Below are 23726 nucleotides of genomic sequence, written 5' to 3' on the forward strand. Positions count from 1 at the left end.
AAGATGCTGTTGAAGGAGCCTTGGTGAGTTGCTACACTGCATCTTGTAGATGGTACACACTGCTGTCACTGGGCGTCAGTGGTGGAGGGAGTGAATGTTTGTGGATGGGGTGCCAATTAAGTGGGCTGCTTTGTCCTGGATGATGTGGAGCTTCTTGAGTGTTGTTGGAGCAGCACTCGTCCAAACAAGTGACTCCTGACTTGTGCCTTATAGATGGTGGTTAGGCTTTGGGGAGTCAGAACGTGAGTTACTCGCCGCAGGATTCCTAGCCTCTGACCTGCTTCTGCAGCCATGGTATTTACTTGGCTACTCCAGGTCAGTTTCTGGTCAATGGTAACCCCCAGGATGTTGATAGTGGGGGATTCAGCGATTGTAATGCCATTGAATGTCAATGGGCAATGGTTAGATTCTCTCTTGTTGGAGATGGTCATTGCCTGGCACTCGTGTGCCACAAATGTTACTTGCTACTTACCAGCCCAAACCTGAATATTGTCCAGATCTTGCTGCATTGGACTTGGACTGCTTCAGTATCTGAGTCTTCATGAACGGTGCAGAACATTGTGCAATCATCAGTGAACATCCCCACTTCTGTCCTTATGATTGGAGCAAGGTCATTGATGAAGCAGCTGAAGATGGTTGGGCCTAGGACACTACTCTGAGGAACTCTTGCAGTGAAGTCCTCAGGCTGAGATGGTTGACCCCCAACAACCACAACCATCTTCCTTTCTGCTAGGTATAACTCCAACCAGCAGAGAGTTGTCCCGTTGATTCCCATTGACTCCAGTTTTGCTAGGGCTCCTTGATGCCATACTCGGTCAAATGCTGCCTTGATGTCGAGGGCAGTCACTCTCATCTCACCTCAAGTTCAGCTCTTTTGTCCATGTTTGAACCAAGGTTGTAATGAGGTCAGGAACTGAGTGATCCTGGCGGAACCCAAATGGAACATCAGTGAGCAGGTTATTGCTAAACAAGTGCCACTTGATAGCACTGTTGATGACCCCTTCCATCACTTTACTGACGATCGAGAGTAGACTGATGGTGCAGTAATTGGCCATGTTGGATTTGTCCTGCTTTTGCACGTACCTGGGCAATTTTCCACATTGCTGCATAGATGCCAGTATTGTAGCTGTACTGGAACAACTTGGCAAGGGGTGGGGCATGTTCTAGAGCACAAATCTTCAGTACTATTACCGGAATGTTGTCGGGGCCCGTAGCCTTTGCAGTATCCAGCGCCTTCAGCCTTTTCTTGATATCCCGTGGAGTGATTCGAATTGGCTGAAGTCTGGCACCTGTTTTACTGGGGACTTCAGGAGGAGGCTGAGATGGATCATCCACTCAGCATTTCTGCCTGAAGATTGCTGCAATCCGGGTCCAGACGCAGGAAGAAAATTTGAGGTTGGAGCCACACCATTCCATTTTTCCAATACCTCTGCCGTGATTTTGGGTAGGATGGCAGAGAACAAAATTGTGTACTATTGATGAGAAAATCACATTGCGGGAGTTAAAGGTTTATGCTGTTACCAACAGTATTTTTAAAAATGAGTGTCAGTTTGTACTATTTAAAGATCGTAGCTTGAAACATGAGAAGACTTTGTTCTTGAGTGTCAGTTAGTATGATGGTCAGGTATATTTGAGAAGCAGCACTGAGTGGAAAAGCCATGAAGAAACTATACAAACAATTTTTCGGACTTCATTGAATTACAAATAAAATATTGTGTGGTTGGCAGTTGTGCGGGGTGGGGGGGGGGGGCAGAAAATAAATTTCCCTCTCCGAGAAAACTACAAGCCACAAATCATCCTCGTCTGAAAGACCAAGTAGGAAATCTGCTTTCTCTCTCCTACCCTGTAACCATTTATTAGAAGATACATCAGAGCAACTTAGATTGATTTAATGGAAGGATAACTGACACCCCTCAACCACACTGCCTTGCATTTGATCATTCTATGGCACAAGGTGTTATGCACGCCAATTGGCAGTTATCCAAAGTTAGTACCGGAGCAACAGTAGAAAATGTAAACCTACTTTCAACTTCAATCTACCTGGTATTTATATTTCAAAAACAAATTACTAAAAAATGTTGGAAATCTGAAATAAAACAGAAAATGCTGGAAACACTCAGCAGGTCCGGCAGCATCTGTGGAGATAGAAGCAGAGTTAACATTTCAGGTGAGTGATCTTTCATCAGAACTGGCAAAAGTTGGAAATGTAATAGATTTTAAGCAAATAAAGCAGGGTGGGGGAAGGAGAACAAAAGGGAAGGTGTTGATAGGATAGAGGGTCAGAAAGATTAACTGACAAGGAGGTCATGGGGCAAAGGCAAAGAATGTGTTAATGGTGTGGTGGAAGACAAAGAATTAGTGCAGAGAGGGTGTTAAATGACAGAATAATGAACAGGCCTAGCCAAAAGCAAAAACATGAAAAAAACAGTGGGCAGGCACATGGTTAATAAAAAAACGATGAAACAAACTAAAATAAAATAATAAAAAAGGGCTCTGAAATTATTGAACCCGATGTTCAGTCCAGCAGGCTGTACCGTGCCTAGTCGGCAAATGAGGTGCTGTTTCTCGAGCTTGCATTGATGTTCACTGGAACACTGCAGCAAACCCAGGACAGAAATGTGGGCATAAGAGCAGGGCGACATGTTGAAATGGCAAGCGACAGAAAGCTCGGGGTCATGTTTCCGCACTGAGCGGAGGTGTTCTGCAAAACGGTTACCCATGCATTTGGTCTCCCCAATGTAGAGCAGCGAATACAGTACACTAAATTGAAAGAAGTACAAGTAAATCGCTGCTTCACCTGAAAGGAGTGCTTGGGGCCTTGGATAGTGAGGACAGAGGAGGTAAAAGAGCAGGTATTACACCACCTGCGATTGCATGGGAAGGTGCTGTGGGAAGGGAATGAGGTGTCGGGGGTAATGGAGGGGTGGACCATGGTGTCGCCTGTACAGGTCCCACCTTCTCCAGAACTGGTCCCAGTGTCCCAGGAATCTAAAGCCCTCCCTCGTGAACCATCTTTCCAGCCATGCATTCATCTGCACTATCCTCCTACTGCTATACTCACTTGAACATGGTACTGGGAGTAATCTGGAGATTACTACTTTTGAGCTCCCACTTGCTAATTTCTTACCTAGCTCAGTAAACTCTTTCTGAGGTCCACATCCCTCTTCCTACCTATGTCATTGGTACCAATGTGGACCATAATTGCTGGCCGTTCACCCTCCCCCCTCAGGATGCTCTGCAGCAGTTCAGTGACATCCTTGACCCTGGCACCAGGGAGGCAACACACCATTCTGGATTCACGTCTGCGGCCACAGAAACGCCTGTCTGTTTCCCTGGCTATTGAACTCCTATCACTATCACTCTTCCAGTCTTCTTTGTACCCCCCGTGCAGCTGAGCCGGCTGTGATTGTCATGGCCTTGGCTCTGGCTGCACTCCCCAAATAAACTCCGACTGCGATGGGGAACAGTGGGAGCAGAGTGGGGCATAAACAGGCCAGGAGACAGAGAGAGAGACACAGACAGACGGAGAGACAGAGACAGAGTAAGAGAGTGTTTTGAAAGCAGTGGAAACAGAGCGGGGCTAGCTGCTGCTGCTGCCAGTCTGTAGGTTCAGAGCCAGCGTTTGGAAAGAAAAATCAAGGTGTGACATCACAGTGAAGTAGGGAGGTGATTGGCTGCTGAGTATTTCCCATTTCTCTCATCTAAACTAGGGAATAAACTGGTTTGTCTTAGCTTTGTTTTTTTAAGATAATGTTTATTACCACTAGTAAGGTGCATTAAATATTAGTAGGGTTTTTCAATATTAATAAGGTTTATTTGCATTAGTAAGGTTTAGTCATACTGATAAAGGTTTATTAGCAGTAGCAAGGTTATTAACTAACAGATAAAGGAATGGCAGGGCTGCTTCAACCTCTAGAGTGCACATCCTGTGCTTTGTGGGAAATCCAGAATGCTTCTCATATCCTGGATAACCATATGTGCAGGAAGTGTTGTCAGTTGCAGCAGCTTGAGCTCTGGGTTTTGGAACTTAAGCAGCAGCTGGCATCACTGCAGCGCATCCATAAGGTTGAGAGCTTCATGGATAACACATTTATAGATAAAAGCAAAATACTGCGGATGCTGGAAATCTGAAATAAAATTAGTACAGAAAAGGTGTCAACGGACTGAATATTGAACAGCAGCAAGTGCAAACATGAAAAAAAAAACAGTGGGTAAGCAAACTGAACAAACTAAGATGAAATGAAATAAATGCAAAAAAAAGGGTTGTAAAAAAGAAAAAAAGAAGAAAAAAGAAAAAACAACTAAAAATGAAAGTAAAATGGGGGGCTGTCTTGCTCTGAAATTATTGAACTCAATGTTCAGTCCGACAGGCTGTAGTGTGCCTAATCGGTAGATGAAATGCTGTTCCTCGAGCTTGCGTTGAATGTCACTGGAACACTGCAGCAATCCCAGGACAGAGATGTGAGCATGAGAACAGGGGGGAGTGTTGAAATGGCAAGCAACCGGAAGCTCAGGGCCCTGCTTGCGGACTGAGCGGAGGTGTTCCGCAAAGCGGTCACCCAGTCTGCGCTTGGTCTCCCCAATGTAGAGGAGACCACATTGTGAGCAGCGAATACAGTATACTACATTGAAAGAAGTACAAGTAAATCGCTGCTTCACCTGAAAGGAGTGTTTGGGGCCTGGGATAGTGAGGAGAGAGGAGGTAAATGGGCAGGTATTACACCTCCTGCGATTGCAGGGGAAGGTGCCATGGGACAGGGACGAGGTGGTGGGGGTAATGGAGGAGTGGACCAGGGTGTCGCGGAGGGAACGATCCCTTCGGAATGCTGACAGGGGAAGGGAGGGGAAGATGCGTTTGGTAGTGGCATCACGCTGGAGGTGGCAGAAATGGTGGAGGATGATCCTTTGGATATGGAGGCTGACGGGGTGGAAAGTGAGGACAAGGGGAATCCTGTCACGGTTCTGGGAGGGTGGAGAAGGGTTGAGGGCAGAGGTACGGGAAATGGGCCGGACACGGTTGAGGGCCCTGTCAACAACAGTGGGGGGGAATCCTCAGTTGAGGAAAAAGGAGGTCACCACACTTTAGAAAAGGTGTGAGGCTCCTTGAGAGAGTACAGAGGCGATTTACCAGAATGGTTCCAGGGATAGGGATTTTAGTTGCAAGGTTAGGTTGGAAAAGCTGGTGTTCTCCTTGGAACAAAGCAGATTTGGGGGAGATTTGATAGAGGTGTACAAGATTATGACAGGCTTAGATAAGGTAGACAAGGAAAAACTGTAAATTGATGGTACAAGGACTAGGAGACACAGATTGGAGGTTTTGGGCGAGAGATGCAGGGGAAATGTGAGGAAGAACTTTTTTACACAGCGAGTGGTAATGACCTGGAACTCGCTGCCCACGAGGGTGGTGGAAGTGGAAACAATCAATGATTTCAAAAGGAAATTGGATGGGCACTTGAAGGAAATAAACTTGCAGGGCTAGGCAATTGACTAGGGGAATGGGACTGACTGGACTGCTCCGTGGGGAGCTGGCATGGACTCTGAGCTGAATGGCCATCTCCTGTGCCAAATATGGCTCTCTGACTTTAATTCCTAATCCTGATTGCTTTCTCATGCACCCTACTGGAAAATGCATATGTGTGAATATCGGGCTTGCCTATAATGCTGCATACGATAGAATAACGTGCCAGAAATCATTATGCAGCGTCACACTTGAAGAATGTACCCGTGGAACCATACCCTAGGAGGAGTAGGGCGGCACAGTGGCGCAGTGGTTAGCACCGCAGCCTCACAGCGCCAGCGACCCGGGTTCGGTTTTGGGTACTGCCTGTGTGGTGTTTGCAAGTTCTCCCTGTGACCACTGGGTGCTCCGGTTTCCTCCCACAGCCAAAGGCTTGCAGGTTGATAGGTAAATTGGCCATTGTAAATTGCCTAGTGTAGGTAGGTGGTCGGAGAATTGAGGGAAGGTGGGAATGTGGTAGGGAATATGGGATTGATGTAGGATTAGTATAACTGGGTGGTTGATGGTCGGCACAGACTCGGTGGGCCGAAGGGCCTGTTTCAGTGCTGTATCTCTCTCTGACTCTGAGAAAGTAACAAAGGTGATTGGTATTTATATTCGTAATTTAAAAAAACTTCACTCTATAACAGATGAAAGGGGCAAGATTCTGTCACATCAATTCATTATAATTATAGATATGTTAAAAAAACAAACATTTGAGCCATTTACAATGCTGTGATATTTATTTATTTAGAGATACAGCACTGTCTCCTATGACATTGCACACAGTTATCGACGTCAATTTCAATTTCTCAAGTTAATCATGGTTAAAGAAAAGAAAATCTTGCAGTTATATAATGCCTTTCATGACTACCGGATGTATCAAACTGCTTTACTGCCAACAAAGTACTTTTTGAAGTTTAGTTACTGTTGTAGTGCAGGAAACACAACTGTCAGCTTGCGCACAGCAAACTCCCATAAACAGCAATGTGATAATGACCAGATAATCTGTTTTTTTGTGATGTGATTCAGGGTTAAACATTGGCTAGAACACCAGGGATAACTCCCCTGTTGTGCTTCAGAATAGTACCATGGAACCTTTTACCTGGAGTGGGACTTGAAACCGGAACCTTGTGACGCAGAGATGAGAGTACAATCAACTAAGCCACAGCTGACAATTGAATAAGGAACCAATGTAGAGGAGGGGAAAAGGGAGGTAGATGAGAAAATGAGGGAGGTTGAAGGTGACAGGGAGGGGTAGGGATAGGGGAGAGGGAAAGACATTTGCTGCTTACAATGCAGTTGCCTCTACACTGGGGAGACCAAACGCAGACTGGGTGACCGCATTGCAGAACACTTCCCCTCAGTCCACAAGCATGATCCCGAGCTTCCGGTTGCTTGCCATTTCAACACACCCCCCTGCTCTCTTGTCCACATTTCTGTCCTTGACCTGCTACAGTGTTCCAGTGAACATCAACGCAAGCTCAAGGAACAGCACCTGCCATTCCTTTATCTGTCAGTTCCAGACTGAACATTGAGTTCAATAATTTCAGAGCCTGACTGGCCCTTTTATGTTATTATTTTATCATTTTTTGTACCCATGTGCCTACCTTCAACTTGGTTTTTCATGTTTGTGCTTTTGGACAGAGCTATTCTGTCGTCATTAACGCTCTCTCTACACTAATGCTTTGTCTTTCACCACACCATTAGCACACTCCCTTTGCCTTTGCCCCATAACCTCCTTGTCAGTTAATCTTTCCCCCTACCCCCTTCACTTGCTTAAAACCTATTACATTTCTAACCTTTGTCAGTTCTGATATAAGGTCACAGACCTGAAACATTAACTCTGCTTCTCTCTCCACAGGTGCTACCAGACCTGCTGAGTATTTCCAGCACTTTGTTTTTAATTTAGAAGTGTAGCAAGTTTCCACCAAAAGCAATAGGATAATGACTAGATAATCGGATTTAGCGGTGTTGGTTGAAGGGAAAATATTGGCCAGAACACAAGGCGGGGTTGGTGGAGAACTACCCTCTCTTTGAATAGTGTCTTGGGACCCTTTCCACCAACAAGAGGGCAGACATTATCTCTGTTTAATATTTCATCCAAAAGACAACACCTCAGACAGTGCTGCACTCCCTCACTACTGCACAAGTGTCAGCCTAGATAATATACTCAAGTCTCTGGCGAAGGACTCAAACCTCTGACTTCAAGGCGAGAGTGCTACTACTGAGCCACAGCTGACAGCAAGGTCTTCCTTGTTGGAACGGTCATGGTGTTGAGCATGGTAATAATATCTAGTTTAGCCTGATAATTGCAACAATGTGCCAGAACGGGAGTTGATCGGAATTTTTCTACCACTACTGACAGCCTTCACCTCTGCTTAACCTACAACTCCCATAAATGAACTGGCTGATAACAGGGAACTTGGTAGGGATTCATGGGAGGAGGAAGGAATACTATTGTCAGATTTATTTGCCAAGAGTACATAAAAAAAAAAGTTTAGGCACATTTTTCCAACAACAACTCTCAAATGATACTTGGTTTTCATTTTAAAATAGATTTGCTCATGTGGCAATTTTATTAAGGGAAGTATTTTGACACTCATTTACAGGTGCACATTTTTGTTAAATCACAATTAACTATGACATTTCAGAAATGTCAAAGTTAGGTTCACTGATTTGAGCAAACTTCAAAGGAAATACCAAAACAACTGACATTTGAAAGCCACTAAACCAAGCCAGATTTGTACAGATCAAATGGGGCATTTTCTGCTAGGGGAGCATTCCTTCAATTTTGAAAGCGAGGTAGCTGAAAAAGGGGGAATCATTCTGAAACTACCATGGTCCGTGAAACACATCAGTTGTCAGTATGAAAAGGAATTGATAGTTTGGGAGTCCAAGATTTGGATTCTATACCTGTCTAGTGAAGGACAGCAATATGCAGTCAAGTTTGATTAATAGCTGAAAGGATGCAACAGAGGACAAATCCCTTCCACTATCTGCACCCCTCATAGCTTTCCTAAAATCCATTTAAGTAACCTAAAGCTTAGATCCTCCTCATTGACAAACAGCATTACTCCAATACTAGCTATGAATAATTTTAAAAGTTTTTTGGGTGAATTTTCGTTACCTGTCAGCATCAAGCACTCCAAAGTCAAATGTAGAAAAGCCAGATATGCTGCAAAGCTCCCTCTACTATGCCTCTGTAACGTGCTGTAAAATCTACTTCAAAAGTGCAGCCCACCCCTCTCCATTGCACCCAAATGTCAATTTCTCTATTTCCATATCAGTTATCCTTCTGGCTTCTTTGTTGTCAATTTAGAGTAAAACTGTGCAAACTTCTGGGCAGTGCTTTAACTGTCTGATCAAATAATTACTCAGCACAAATCCTCAGCCAGTGACTTCAACCTGTCCAAACTCATTTCACAGCAAAGAGAGCAGACTTTCGTCCAAGCAGTATATTTTTCAAACAGAGAAGTCCTTGTCAGAATGCCAAATGGCACCACGAAGATTCCAGTGTGCTCGGAGTTGTCAACAGTACCAAATTAGACAGGTGCTCTGATGATTTATGGAACAGTTAATGGCTGGTGGCCAATGACCAAAATGTCAATAAGCTTTTCAAAAAACAGAAGTAATTTGTTAAATTCCAATGGAATTACTTTAAAATTATCACATTGTGAAAGTCACCAGTGAAGGTGACTATTGGGTGTATGTGGTTTTAGATGAATGGGTTTTATCCAAATTAGAAACAGATTTGAGTGAAGGTTAGTGAGTCAGTCATCATACTCAATGAAGCAGAAGAGGCAGCTCATAACAGGAAACATGCATTAGAACACAATCAAGATACTCGAACTGCTAGTATAGAACTCTTTTATTTGTTTTTTTTAAGTTAATCCCTCGCCCTTCAGAATACATAAATTAGAACATCCTCACTGATATTAATTACGAGAAGTTTTAAAAACCTACAATTTATAATTTTGCATAAAAATTTGAGCATGCACAAATAAGGCCTCTCATAGGGGTCAGGAGTTCATGTAAAAATAAAGGCTTTGGACACTTGCCCTAATTTACATATTCAGGTTTCATAGCTATGTACAAAAGCAAAATACTACAGATGTTGGAAATCTGAAATAAAAACTGAAAATACTGGAAACACTCAGCAGGTCTGGCAGCATCTGTGGAGAGAGAAACAGAGTTAACATTTCAGGTTGATTGCCTTTCATCAGAACTGGGAAAAGTTAGAGATGTCAACAGGTTTTAAGTAAGCGAAAGGGAGTAGGATGGGAAGGTCTGTGATAGGATGGAAGGCAGAAGTTGATGGTGCAAGGCCAAAGGGAATGATAATAGGACAAGTAAAGAAACAAAAAGATGTGTATGGCAGAATCACCAACAGATTCTGTCTGGAAGCCAAAAAAGGAAGAAACAACAAAGAAAAAGGAAGTAAAATGGGGGCAGAGGTTACAATCTAAAATGGTTGAACGCCAATATCCCCTCCCTTTCCCACGACACCTTTCCATGCAAGTGCAGGAGATGGAACAACTGCCCTTTTACCTCCTCCCCTCTCACTGTACAAGGCCCCAAAACTCCTTCCGGGGAAACAGTGATTTATTTGCACCTTTCAATTTAGTATACTGCAATCATAGCTCATGATGTAGTCTCCTCTACATTGGGGATACCAAATACAGATTGGGTGCCTGTTTACCGGGACGCCTCCGTTCAGACTGCAAGCATGACTCCGAGCTTCCAGTCATCTGTCATTTTAATTCTCCACCTTGCTCTAACTTCTCGGTTTGCGGCCTCCTGCAGCATTCCAATAAAGCTCAACACAAGCTCTAAGTACAGCACTTCATCTTTCAATTGGGCACTTTACGACCTTCTGGACTCAACATCGACTTCAACAATTTTAGATCAAAGCTCTGCAGTCCTGCTGCATCAAGTTGTCAATGGTGGCGGACAATTAAACAAGACAGATGCTCCATGAACATCCCCATCCTCAATGATGGTGTACCCAGCATGAGTGCAGAAACCAAGGCAGAAGCGTTTGCAACCATCTTCAGCCAGAAGTGCAGAGTTGATTATCCATCCTGGTCTCCTCCCGAGGTGATTCATGTCATTCTTCAGCCAATTAGATTCACTACACATTATCAAAAAACAGCAGAACACTGGATATAGCAAAGGCTATGGACCCTGAAAACATCCCAGCTGCAGTGCTGATGACATGTCATCTAAGTAACTTAACGCCTTTCGATGTATTACAATACCAGAGCTCTCGACAAGATACCAATATAACCCAGCTTCTGGGGAAGCAGGGCAACTCAGACAGTAACTTCCTGATTTTTGCATTTAACTGTGCATTCACTGTCGCCATAAGTTTCTGTCAAATTTACACTTTAATAATGATGGTGATATTGGCAGCCTCTTATTTCTACAGCAAAATCCAGCCCAATATGAACAGTGGGGCTGGGAAATTTGCAACTGATCTCTGCTGGGAGAGGGGGGTTGGTCCCTATCAGATGGGGTCTAGACATTGGTTTTCAACACCAGTTAAGTGGGAAAAGGGTGTCTGATCACTTTGGTGGTTATACGGTTTCCTGATTGGGTAGGTAGGCTCAATATCTGATTGGTGCTTTTTTTCCCCTCAGTGATGGAAAGCGAGTGAGCTCGGTGCTGTCTTTCTGCTCAGCAGGTTTCTGAGCTTTTCACAAATTCCGAACTTTGTGATTGGGAGAATGTTGTTCCGTTCGTTTGGCTGGGAGTAGGGTCTGCTGGTTACACTATGACGCAGTTTCCTTCGTGGGGGTTAGGGTTCATGGGTGAATATTTATTCAGTTGGGGGGGTGGAATTCAGTTCAGTGACATTAGATCAAGGTATTGAAGCTTTATAGAATTCTTCCAATGCGCATTAATTCATTCAGTCCTGGCTTTCTTCCATACCAGCTTCTCTAATCAGAAGTAAACAAAAACAGGAAATGCTGAAAATACTTAGCAGGTATGGCATCATCTGTGGAGAGAGAAACAGAGTTAATGCTTCAGGTCGATGATCTTTCATCAAAGATCACTGGCCTAAAAATTTTCATTGCAGCAGCTTTTTCGGGAGCAGAGAGTGCGAGCGAGTGAGCAGCTGGGAAGGTCAGTTTAAAGTAAACTTAATTTCCTTTTGTTTTCGGCGGAAACCAGGGGGCTGCTGGGTAAGTAAAACCCTATATATTTGGGCCGTTTCTGAACCCGAGACACTACACCTGTAGTGTCTCCCACCCGCCCTCCTCCTCGAACCAAAAAAAAGGACTCGGTGGTGTGTAGATAAGGTAAGGCTTTTTCTATTTCTCTTTTTTTTTTATCGTGTGATTGGTTAAAAACTTTTCGCTCCTTTTTCATTTAACTAAGTTTAAGCTTAAGATTAAAAATGGCAGGAAATCTCAGACCCTTGACATGCTCCTCTTGCTCAATGTGGGAGCTTAGGGACATGGCTGATGTCCCTGACTCCTTCATGTGCAGGAAGTGTGTCCAGCTGCAGCTCTTGTTAGACCGCATGATGGCTCTGGAGCTACGGATGGACTCACTTTGGAGCATCCGCGATGCTGAGGAGGTTGTGGATAGCACGTTTAGCGAATTGGTCACACCGCAGATTAGGATTGCTGAGGGAGAAAGGGAATGGGTGACCAAAAGGCAGAGAAAGAGCAGGAAGGCAGCGCAGGTGTCCCCTGCGGTCATCTCCCTCCACAACAGATATACCGTTTTGGATACTGTTGAGGGAGATGGCTCACCAGGGGAAGGCGGCAGTAGCCAGGATCATGGCACCGTGGCTGGCTCTGCTGTTCAGAAGGGCAGGAAAAAGAGTGGAAGGGCTATAGTCATAGGGGATTCGATTGTAAGGGGAGTAGATAGGCGGTTCTGTGGTCGAAAACCAGACTCCCGAATGGTATGTTGCCTCCCAGGTGCACGGGTCAGGGCTATCTCAGATCGGCTGCAGAACATTCTGAAGGGGGAGGGTGAACAGCCAGTTGTCGTTGTGCACATAGGCACCAATGATATAGGTAAAAAACGGGATGAGGTCCTACAAGCAGAATTTAGGGAGTTAGGAGCCAAGTTAAAAAGTAGGACCTCAGAGGTAGTAATCTCAGGATTGCTACCAGTGCCACGTGATAGTCAGAGTAAAAATGAAAGAATAGTCAGGATGAATGCGTGGCTTGAGAGATGGTGCAGGAGGGAGGGGTTCAGATTTTTGGGACATTGGGACCGGTTCTGGGGGAGGTGGGACTATTACAAATTGGACGGTCTACACCTGGGCCGGACTGGAATCAATGTCCTTGGGGGTGCTTTTGCTAACGCTGTTGGGGAAGGTTTAAACTAATGTGGCAGGGGGATGGGAACCAAATGAGGAGGTCAGTGGAGAATAAGGGAGGTAGTAACTAAAGCCTGTAAGGAACTAGATAATGAAGTCAGCGTGACTAAGGGAAAGAGTAGGCAGGGAGCAGATGATGAAAGCAAAGGGACTGGTGGTCTGCAGTGTATTTGTTTTAATGCAAGAAGTGTAGTAGGTAAGGCAGATGAACTTAGGGCTTGGATTAGTACCTGGGAGTATGATGTTATTGCTATTACTGAGACTTGGTTAAGGGAAGGGCATGATTGGCAACTAAATATCCCAGGATACCGATGCTTCAGGCAGGATAGAGAGGGAGGTAAAAGGGGTGGAGGAGTTGCATTACTGGTCAAAGAGGATATCACAGCTGTGCTGAAGGAAGGCACTATGGAGGACTCGAGCTGTGAGGCAATATGGGCAGAACTCAGAAATAGGAAGGGTGCGGTAACAATGTTGGGCTGTACTACAGGCCTCCCAACAGCGAGCGTGAGATAGAGGTACAAATATGTAAACAGATTATGGAAAGATGTAGGAGCAACAGGGTGGTGGTGACAGGAGATTTTAATTTTCCCTACATTGACTGGGATTCACTTAGTGTTAGAGGTCTAGATGGAGCAGAATTTGTAAGGAGCATCCAGGAGGGTTTTCTAGAGCAGTATGTAAATAGTCCAACTTGGGAAGGGGCCACACTGGACCTGGTGTTGGGAAATGAGCCGGGCCAGGTGGTTGACATTTCAGTAGGGGACTACTTTGGGAATAGTGATCACAATTCTGTAAGTTTTAGAATACTCATGGAAAAAGACGAGAGTGGTCCTAAAGGAAGAGTGCTAAATTGGGGGAAGGCCAACTATACCAAAATTCAGCAGGAGCTGGGGAATGTAAATTGGGAGCAGCTGTTTGAAGGTAAATCCACATGTGATATGTGGGAGGCTTTTAAAGAGAGGTTGATTAGCGTGCAGGAGAGACATGTTCCTGTGAAAATGAGGGGTAGAAATGGCAAGATTAGGGAACCATGGATGACAGGTGAAATTGTGAGACGAGCGAAGAGGAAAAAGGAAGCATACATAAGGTCTAGGCGGCTGAAGAAAGACGAAGCTTTGAAAGAATATCGTGATTGTAGGCGCAATCTGAAACGAGGAATTAAGAGGGCTAAAAGGGGTCATGAAATATCTTTAGCAAACAGGGTTAAGGAAAATCCCAATGCCTTTTATTCATATATAAGGAGCAAGAGGGTAACTAGAGAAAGGATTGGCCCACTCAAGGACAAAGGAGGAAAGTTATGCATGGAGTCAGAGAAAATGGGTGAGATTCTAAATGAGTACTTTGCATCGGTATTCACCGAGGAGAGGGACATTACGGATGTTGAGGTTAGGGACAGATGTTTGATTACTCTAGGTCAAGTCGGCATAAGGAGGGAGGAAGTGTTGGGTATTCTAAAAGGCATTAGGGTGGACAAGTCCCCAGGTCCGGATGGGATCTATCCCAGGTTTCTGAGGGAAGCGAGAGAGGAAATAGTTGGGGCCTTAACAGATATCTTTGCAACATCCTTAAACACGGGTGAGGTCCCGGAGGACTGGAGAATTGCTAATGTTGTCCCCTTGTTTAAGAAGGGTAGCAGGGATAATCCAGGTAATTACAGACCGGTGAGCCTGACGTCAGTGGTAGGGAAGCTGCTGAAAAAGATACTGAGGGATAGGATCTATTCCCATCTGGAAGAAAATGGGCTCATCAGTGATAGGCAACACGGTTTTGTGCAGGGAAGGTCATGTCTTACCAACTTAATAGAATTCTTTGAGGAAGTGACAAAGTTGATTGATGACGGAAGGGCTGTAGATGTCGTATACATGGACTTCAGTAAGGCGTTTGATAAGGTTCCCCATGGTCGGCTGATGGAGAAAGTGAAGGCGCATGGGGTCCAAGGTGTACTAGCTAGATGGATAAAGAACTGGCTGGGCAACAGGAGACAGAGAGTAGCAGTGGAAGGGAGTTTCTCAAAATGGAGACGTGTGACCAGTGGTGTTCCACAGGGATCCGTGCTGGGACCACTGTTGTTTGTGATATACATAAATGATTTGGGGGAAAGTATAGGTGGTCTGATTAGCAAGTTTGCAGACGACACTAAGATTGTTGGAGTAGCAGATAGTGAAGGGGACTGTCAGAGAATACAGCAGAATATAGATAGACTGGAGAGTTGGGCAGAGAAATGGCAGATGGAGTTCAATCAGGGCAAATGCGAGGTGATGCATTTTGGAAGATCCAATTCAAGAGTGAACTATACAGTAAATGGAAAAGTCCTGGGGAAAATTGATGTACAGAGAGATTTGGGTGTTCAGGTCCATTGTTCCCTGAAGGTGGCAACGCAGGTCAATAGAGTGGTCAAGAAGGCATACGGCATGCTTTCCTTCATCGGACGGGGTATTGAGTACAAGAGTTGGCAGGTCATGTTACAGTTGGACTTTGGTTCGGCCACATTTGGAATACTGCGTGCAGTTCTGGTCGCCACATTACCAAAAGGATGTGGATGCTTTGGAGAGGGTGCAGAGGAGGTTCACCAGGATGTTGCCTGGTATGGAGGGCGCTAGCTATGAAGAGAGGTTGAGTAGATTAGGATTATTTTCATTAGAAAGACGGAGGTTGAGGGGGGACCTGATTGAGGTGTACAAAATCATGAGAGGTATAGACAGGGTGGATAGCAAGAAGCTTTTTCCCCCAGAGTGGGGGATTCAATTACAAGGGGACACGAGTTCAAAGTGAAAGGGGAAAAGTTTAGGGGGGATATGCGTGGAAAGTTCTTTACGCAGAGGGTGGTGGGTGCATGGAACGCATTGCCAGCGGAGGTGGTAGACGCGGGCACGATAGCGTCTTTTAAGATGTATCTAGACAGATACATGAATGGGCAGGAAGTAAAGAGATACAGACCCTTAGATAATAAGCGACAGGTTTAGATAGAGGATTTGGATCGGCGTAGGCTTGGAGGGCCGAAGGGCCTGTTCCTGTGCTGTAATTTTCTTTCTTCTTTGTTCTTAATTTCAGATTTCCAGCATCCGCAGTATTTGCTTCTCTAATTGGGGGCTTGTGCTGAGCAGTAGTGGAACTTTCAGATAAAATGTTGTAAATTAATAACTTCTGGTTAATTTCTCTGCTGATTTTTGAAGCATGCATTTTTTTGCATTCCCATTAATACATTTTTTTTTACTGCAAGGCTCATGTTTGGAAAATGAGTGTCTAGTATTCAGCTGTTAACAAGCTTGCATGCTGTGTCACTAAGCAATTGGTAACTGTTACATTCACAATACCACGACCATTAACGTGCACAGCACATCAAAAATGTTGACACTCACCATTTTCAATAGACAAGATGGAAATAAACAATTTATCTTGAAAAGCAAACATACAAAAAGCACACCAGTACAAAATTCACAAGTTTGACGAGTTAAAGATGAGAAAAAACCTTTCTATCCCTCATCAGATAACGGGTATTGCCTCAACCGATCAACGGTAATGACATTTCCCTAGTTCCCAAGTGGAATTGAAATCCAGGAAGAGCAAGCTCTGTAATAGGTTGCAGCCAGAATCCTCTACCTGTTGCTAAATACCAAATAGTCAATTTCTTTTCAAGCAAGGATTAGGATGAGGTTATTTATATTAGATACAATGATATAATGAAGTCCACCTTGCTTTAAGGGGTCTCCCACTTCCAAGAGGCATTTTATGGAATCAGTGGCGGCCAATGTTAAACCAAACAATAGTAGTTTGTACCTGTTGATCTACACTGAGAAGTGCATCTAGTCATGGATACTCAGGACAATCCAAAAATCCTGAGAGAGAGAGATTTTCAGAGGTCTGCAAAGTTGTAGGTTTTCGATAGTCCCTGCACAAAGTACTGTGAACCTGCCTATTCTCAGATTGCCCAGGAAAACTGTTGAATTTCAGGTGTATTTGAAAGTGCAGAGACTATATTCTACACTGACACATTTGATAATGGATTCCCCTTTCTATAGGCTAGTGGTTGGGATTGGAGAGACAGCAGAATGAAGACAGGGCAAGAATGGGCTGTTTCTTCTGGGTCCCCAAATGCTTTCCTGAGGAAGCATTTCTCTTCCTCACAGAACTCATGACTAGGTTGAAAAGAGTAATTGCCCAGTCCTGTCCCCGTGGCATGGATTACTTTTACAATTTGCTGGCGATTCAGAGATTGCTCCCCGAACAAAGCTTCCAAAGAATAGAAATTCCAAAGTTTCAGCTTCTGAGAAAGTCAGCAAAATGGCTTTATTATTTGAATCTCTAACTGGAATGCAAAACAACCATATGCAGGTCACTGCAACATCCTTCGTCTGCTCCAGCAGTCCGAGGACCTTCAGAAAGGAAATTTCCACTATGGCACCCACCAGTGGTGTTCCACAGGGATCCGTGCTGGGACCACTGTTGTTTGTGACATACATAAATGATTTGGAGGAAAGTATAGGTGGTCTGATTAGCAAATTTGCAGACGACACTAAGATTGGTGGAGTAGCAGATACTGAAGGGGACTGTCAGAGAATACAGCAGAATATAGATAGACTGGAGAGTTGGGCAGAGAAATGGCAGATGGAGTTCAATCAGGGCAAATGCGAGGTGATGCATTTTGGAAGATCCAATTCAAGAGTGAACTATACAGTAAATGGAAAAGTCCTGGGGAAAATTGATGTACAGAGAGATTTGGGTGTTCAGGTCAATAGAGTGGTCAAGAAGGCATACGGCATGCTTTTCTTCATCGGACGGGGTATTGAGTACAAGAGTTGGCAGGTCATGTTACAGTTGTCTTGGACTTTGGTTCGGCCACATTTGGAATACTGCGTGCAGTTCTGGTCGCCACATTACCAAAAGGATGTGGATGCTTTGGAGAGGGTGCAGAGGAGATTCACCAGGATGTTGCCTGGTATGGAGGGCGCTAGCTATGGAGAGGTTGAGTAGATTAGGATTATTTTCATTAGAAAGACGGAGGTTGAGGGGGGACCTGATTGAGGTGTACAAAATCATGAGAGGTATAGACAGGGTGGATAGCAAGAAGCTTTTTCCCCAGAGTGGGGGATTCAATTACAAGGGGACACGAGTTCAAAGTGAAAGGGGAAAAGTTTAGGGGGGATATGCGTGGAAAGTTCTTTACGCAGAGGGTGGTGGGTGCATGGAACGCTTTGCCAGCGGAGGTGGTAGACGCGGGCACGATAGCGTCTTTTAAGATGTATCTAGACAGATACATGAATGGGCAGGAAGTAAAGAGATACAGACCCTTAGAAAATAGGCAACAGGTTTAGATAGAGGATTTGGATCGGCGTAGGCTTGGAGGGCCGAAGGGCCTGTTCCTGTGCTGTAATTTTCATTGTTCTTGCTCCATGCAGCAGTAAAAATCTAACTGTTCCTCTTCAGGACTTAAGGGTACCGCAAGTTCTTTTGACTACTGATATATCAAAGATATATTGAAGATTTGTTGCTAGTTAATGTCATTGATCAGTGCACGCCATTGGTTAGGTACAGTGATAAACTTCCAATCCCTGACATAACTTACTCCATATGATGGACCATCACCAAAGACATGGAACCAAAGATTTATTTAAGATGATCATATATGGCATTTCAGATGATGCCCTCATGTGTTTATTTGGCACTCACAGACAATGGTGGCTAGGGCAAAGTATCCAAGTCAACTTTTATAGGTACCAATGCCATGTGCTTACATTGGTCAAAGTCAATAACTGCTGGTGGAGACTGAAAAGGCCTCAGTAACCACCAATATCTTATTCATCTTGTTTGCACTGGTAATCAACCCACAGCATCTGATTTGTACAACTGCAGTGGATGCTGGAGGAGTCAGTGAGATTTAATTAACCCTAAAAACATCTCCTTTACCAGTCAAGCTCTTGAATAATGAGTCACAACCACAAATAATCACATCAAGCAATCCCAATCAAGCAGAAATGGGACTTAACCAGAGCCAAAATCAATATTATTTAATTAATTAGGATTGTTCTCCAGCAGTTTACATCATCTTCACAAGTTCTAGTGTTTCAATATTAAGTAGCCCTAACTAAATTTTAGTTTCAAGGAACAGATCATATACACAACAGTTATAAATGTCTGATGGTGAAAAGGCTGTGAGGTATTCAACAATTTTTGAAACTTGCTACTGATAAAGCATATAGTGAATTCTATAGTTGCAAAACTGAACGACGCCGGAAATGGTCAAAGCATCAGTAAATGAAAAACCTAGTGTCATCAAGCACTGCTCAGATTTCAAAAGTTGCCAAAAAATGTGAATTAGGTTCAAAATTGGCAAAACAGCAAGGAAAAGAAACACAAGGATCAATGCTGCACCAAAAAAGGCAAAACTATCTTACTCGAAGAGCACGGATGCTTTGCGGAGAACTAACTAGCATAAGAGTGCATTTTATGTCCTCAGAACATCTCAAATCATTCATAATCAAGTGCTGTAATGTTTTGTAATTAAAAAGAAACAGAATACAGACAGTGACTAAGAAATATGAGAGATGTAGGGACAGCATAGGAGAGGATAAGATTATTGCACTGAGTCTTTCCTAACTCTGTGTAGGTTAAACAAGAACAATAGTTATTGTCTACTTATACTGTGAATAAATTAGCAGAAAAAGTTTATTTCTTCAGACAATTTATAAATTACACTTTTTTCCTCCCAACTTAAACACTGGCAATGAATTCAAGTTACTGGAGAACCCACAAGCATGAGTGGCAAACAATTCTTCCTCCGTCTCACATGTGAATCATTAATAGAAAAGGTCAGATCTGTTAAGTCCTATTTTTGTTTAAAAACAAATCATTCATTTTTCACCACCCTAATTCTGTTTCCCTAGCCCAAAGTGAGGAAGTAATTAGCTCCCAGACCTTTGAAAATGCTGTTGTTAGGTGTAAGATTACCACCACTGAGCTTTATTAAGACCCCTTTTGTAATAGTGAGGTAGAAAAATGTAGAAATAGGGCACAATATAAATTGATGCCAAGGTAGAAGGATCATGAGAAATGATGTCAGGCTTTAAAACACTTGCAGCAGCTAAAAAGTCAAGTCCTTGCAGAAACTTCAAATTGCCTGCGTAAGCTAAAAGTGCAGGTGTGCCAGAGACACTCATAAGAGACCAGAAGATGTAGCAGCTTGAGACAAGAGGAAGTGAATATGGAGAACTGTATTAGCCTGAACAGATCCAGTAAGTTAATGTGGAATGTACATGATTGGTCGAGAAAAGCGTACTCAGGGCATGACCAACATGGGGGTGAGCATGATTGGGCACTGGAAGGGGTTAATTGGATAAGGGCCAGGATAAAAAAAAAAGACCCTCCTGATCGAGCCTGTAAGGCAGCAAAGAACCAGAGACTAGAAGACAGACAACAGACGAGAGGAAAAGTGAAAGAAGCCTGAAGACCAAAAGCGGGAAGAGATGTTCCGTCCAGACTTAATACAGGTAGTATAGCCCTGTTAAACTGTAAATCACTGCCAGATGGGCTGAATAGCCTCCTTCTGCACTGTAGCAATTCTGAGTTTATTGCCGTAGTTTGCATGAAACTTAATAAACTTGAGACAAAGTCAGAACTGAAGTAGTTTCACAACTGAACTTTGTTGTCACGTGCTTTCCTGCACCAGTAAGGGGGAGAAACCTTACAAAATTACTTAAGTGTGCAGCAACAATTCAACACTGAGCATTTCCCTCCCTCCCCACAAGAGCATACCATCACCAGACAGCACAAAAAGAGTTTAAGGAACTCAAATTAGGGATGGAAGTCAGAAGTGGGAAGGAACAACATCATAGCAACAATCCACATCCTACAATTTCACTCAGTTAAGATTCATGTATGAAGCACACAGATGGTCCTTTTTATTTTAGTTAATTCAATTAGAATCTAATTTAATGTAAAACTAATTTACTGCATTAATTTTACAACTTCACCTGTACCAATGAGTAGACCGTGTTCTCTAATCATCCGTAAAGTACATTCCCAGTTTCTACTCATGATTGAAAGCCATTTCCAAAACATTAAGTAAAATTCAGCATTTTTGTATTATTTGACAACCCAAGTAAGTGTACTTAGAGCAAAGATGAGCACTTAAAGTGAATCAATTTCAGATCAGATAATTAAATTGAACCTTATCTATATTAAACTTGATATCTATGCCACACACATTAATTAGGCATCACATTCTGCGACTCAGTCAGGCCTGCAGCTGTACACTTAAGACCCCCATTCCTGTACCTAAAGCATCGTCAAGGGAAATAGTTTTGTCCTGACTTTCCATGAATAAAGCCATAGGAGATCCATTAGTGTAACAATAATATTGTTATTAAAAATTTTAATTAAAGATTCAACACATTGCAGGTTTGTTAACAAAATCATCAGGGCTTGGTCATTGCATTGCTTATCAATATTTGTTTGGGTTACTTGAGATTTAACATGCAAATTATGTTAATTTGCTGGCATACTGAATTCAAATATCAATGTACTGCACGATGGTGCACTAAGACATGTTTACAAGTGATTCACACAGGAAGGCTAAAAAAAACTGGAGTCAATCTACACTATAAAAAGCCACTTCTCAGGAGCTAGCACAGGTTGATTGGCAATGAATATTACATAAATAGGAGGTTGTTAGTAAAATAAAACACAAAGCGGGTACTGAAAAGGCTACCTGTATATACAAAAGTATCAGAATGCAGTTAATGACCCAAAAGGTCATTTATATTCTCAAGGTCAGGTGGCTTCAGTTTAGCTAATCAATGTTATGATGAGCTTCATTAATTGAGTGCACATATTCTTATATACATACACACTCCCAGGATACGTATAACCATTTTTCAAGATTCCTGAATGTACTTGGTGAGAAAGTCTCTCACTTCTGAAATGTGAACCATTTCTTTCACTGCAGTATCCCGGTTCCTGAGCTGCACTAAGCCACTCTCCAGTGTGGTGTCACTGATGACAATTGTGAAGATCACACCCATCTCATCATACCTGCAAGAGAGAAAATCAAGTAACATTCTACAGCATGTGAGCACGTGCAAGAGATGTACTTCACATTTTGCTTTTATTTTACATTTTAAAAATTCAAAGAATGAATCACTGCTAGAAAACTGAAGGGCTGCTTCTCAGTTGGAGCCTGGAGTTTCCCTTCATATTATAACTATTAACTTTTTATGATTCAGATGCAACTTTCTCCTGTTTAATGTGGCAATTTTATCAGGTCACAAATTACACATTTTCCCTCCTGAGTGATATGATGGAATAATTCCATCACAAAACAACTCTTCCAACTCTCAGTAAGAGAAAATTTTAATCAGTTTGTTTAAAGTGGTGCAACTACTTATCATCTCATCTACACCAGGAAAGAAAATGCTGTTTCCAGTTTAGAGTGAATAACTAATCTTTTTAAAACTATGAAAGTACTTCTGTTATAAAAAGTCTTACAAATAAAATGTAATTTTTAAAATTGTTGTGCCTGAATGATTTATTTTTTGTGCTAAATTGAAGAGAAAGAAAAGTCTAAGGGAGTGCATTCATTGGTTCAAAGTACTGCATACTTTCACAGAAATGACTTTTGAAAAAGAATAGAAACGGTTGATATTAGAGACCCTCAGAGTGTTTTCCTCACTGCCCTGATAACTTAATTATTCTTCTTTGGCCTCCTTGTCTCAAGACACAATGGGTGAGCACCTGGAGGTGGTCAGTGGTTTGTGAAACAGCGCCTGGAGTGGCTATAAAGGCCAATTCTAGAGTGACAGACACTTCCACAGGCGCTGCAAATAAAATTGGTTGCCGGGGCTGTTACACAGTTGGCTCTCTCCTTGCGCTTCTGTCTCTTTTCCTGTCAACATCTAAGTCTCTTCGACTTGCTACTCTTTAGCCCCGCCTTTGTGGCTGTCCGCCAGCTCTGGCAATCACTGACAACTGACTCCCACGACTTGTAATCAATGTCACAGGATTTCATGTCGCGTTTGCAGATGTCTTTAAAGCAGAGACATGGACAGCCGGTGGGTCCGATACCAGTGACGAGATCGCTGTTCAATGTATCCTTGGGGACCCTGCCATCTTCCATGCGGCTCACATGGCCAAACCATCTCAAGCGCCGCTGGCTCAGTAGGGTGTATATGCTGGGGATGTTGGCAACCTCGAGGACTTCTGCATTGGAGATACGGTCCTGCCACTTGATGCCAAGGATTCTCCTGAGGCAGGGGCCTTAATTATAACAACCATCGTTAATATCAACAGTGGAAGAGGGTGCATTTTCAGACCAGCCCAAGATCTACAGAGCTGTCCAACCCAACAAAACCAAGCTACGGCTGGGAAATTTGAAGCCACAATGCATTGCTCAGCAGCCTGGCAGCCAGTTTGAAGACATTGGCTATTTGCATTAGAGCCACTCTAGGGTATTACTTATGATTGGCATTGGAGCAGCCAAGCTTCAATGGTAACACTATTGAAGGGCTTCCTATGACAGCAATAAAACAGCTTTCATTTTTTTTTAAAACAACATTTTATAAGAAAATAGCATTTATCTGGAACCAACAGTGTATCTCCTTGACCAATGAGATCTAAGAACTGGAAAAAAAGAACGACTGAGAAAGAGGGTGAATTAGAGTCAAATCAGGAAAGAAAGGGGAAAAGATTGGATTAATTGAGAAAAAAAAGGAAAAGAAAGGCACTTCTTTAGTCTCTAAAACAATTTCTCTCTTGAAGGAATAAGACTCTACAGTCACGCTTACGGAGGGAACAGTGACGAAATATGAAATGGACTGGAGGAATTATGAAATAAAAGTAAACTGTTGAACTAAGCTACAAGAAAATGGACACTTTGCTACCCGGCAACATGGAGGA

At 43.2% G+C, this 23726-nt stretch overlaps 1 protein-coding gene across 6 annotated transcripts in view; it reads right to left on the reverse strand.

The window, feature by feature from the left end:
* polg2 (polymerase (DNA directed), gamma 2, accessory subunit) overlaps window positions 1-23726 on the reverse strand; it is an 88834-nt gene that overhangs the window by 25987 nt on the left and 39121 nt on the right. For 4 of the 6 annotated variants that reach the window (XM_068058468.1, XM_068058466.1, XM_068058460.1 and 1 more), the window contains one exon: window positions 21749-21866. In XM_068058468.1, coding sequence (XP_067914569.1) covers window positions 21749-21866 — 118 coding nt within the window. Of the gene's footprint in view, window positions 1-9123; window positions 15952-21175; window positions 21867-23726 lie in introns of those variants that run through there. The other 2 variants (XM_068058463.1, XM_068058462.1) reach the window with 2 other exon arrangements.

This window comes from Heterodontus francisci, chromosome 26 (genome assembly GCF_036365525.1).
Source record: "Heterodontus francisci isolate sHetFra1 chromosome 26, sHetFra1.hap1, whole genome shotgun sequence".
NCBI lineage: Eukaryota > Metazoa > Chordata > Chondrichthyes > Heterodontiformes > Heterodontidae > Heterodontus > Heterodontus francisci.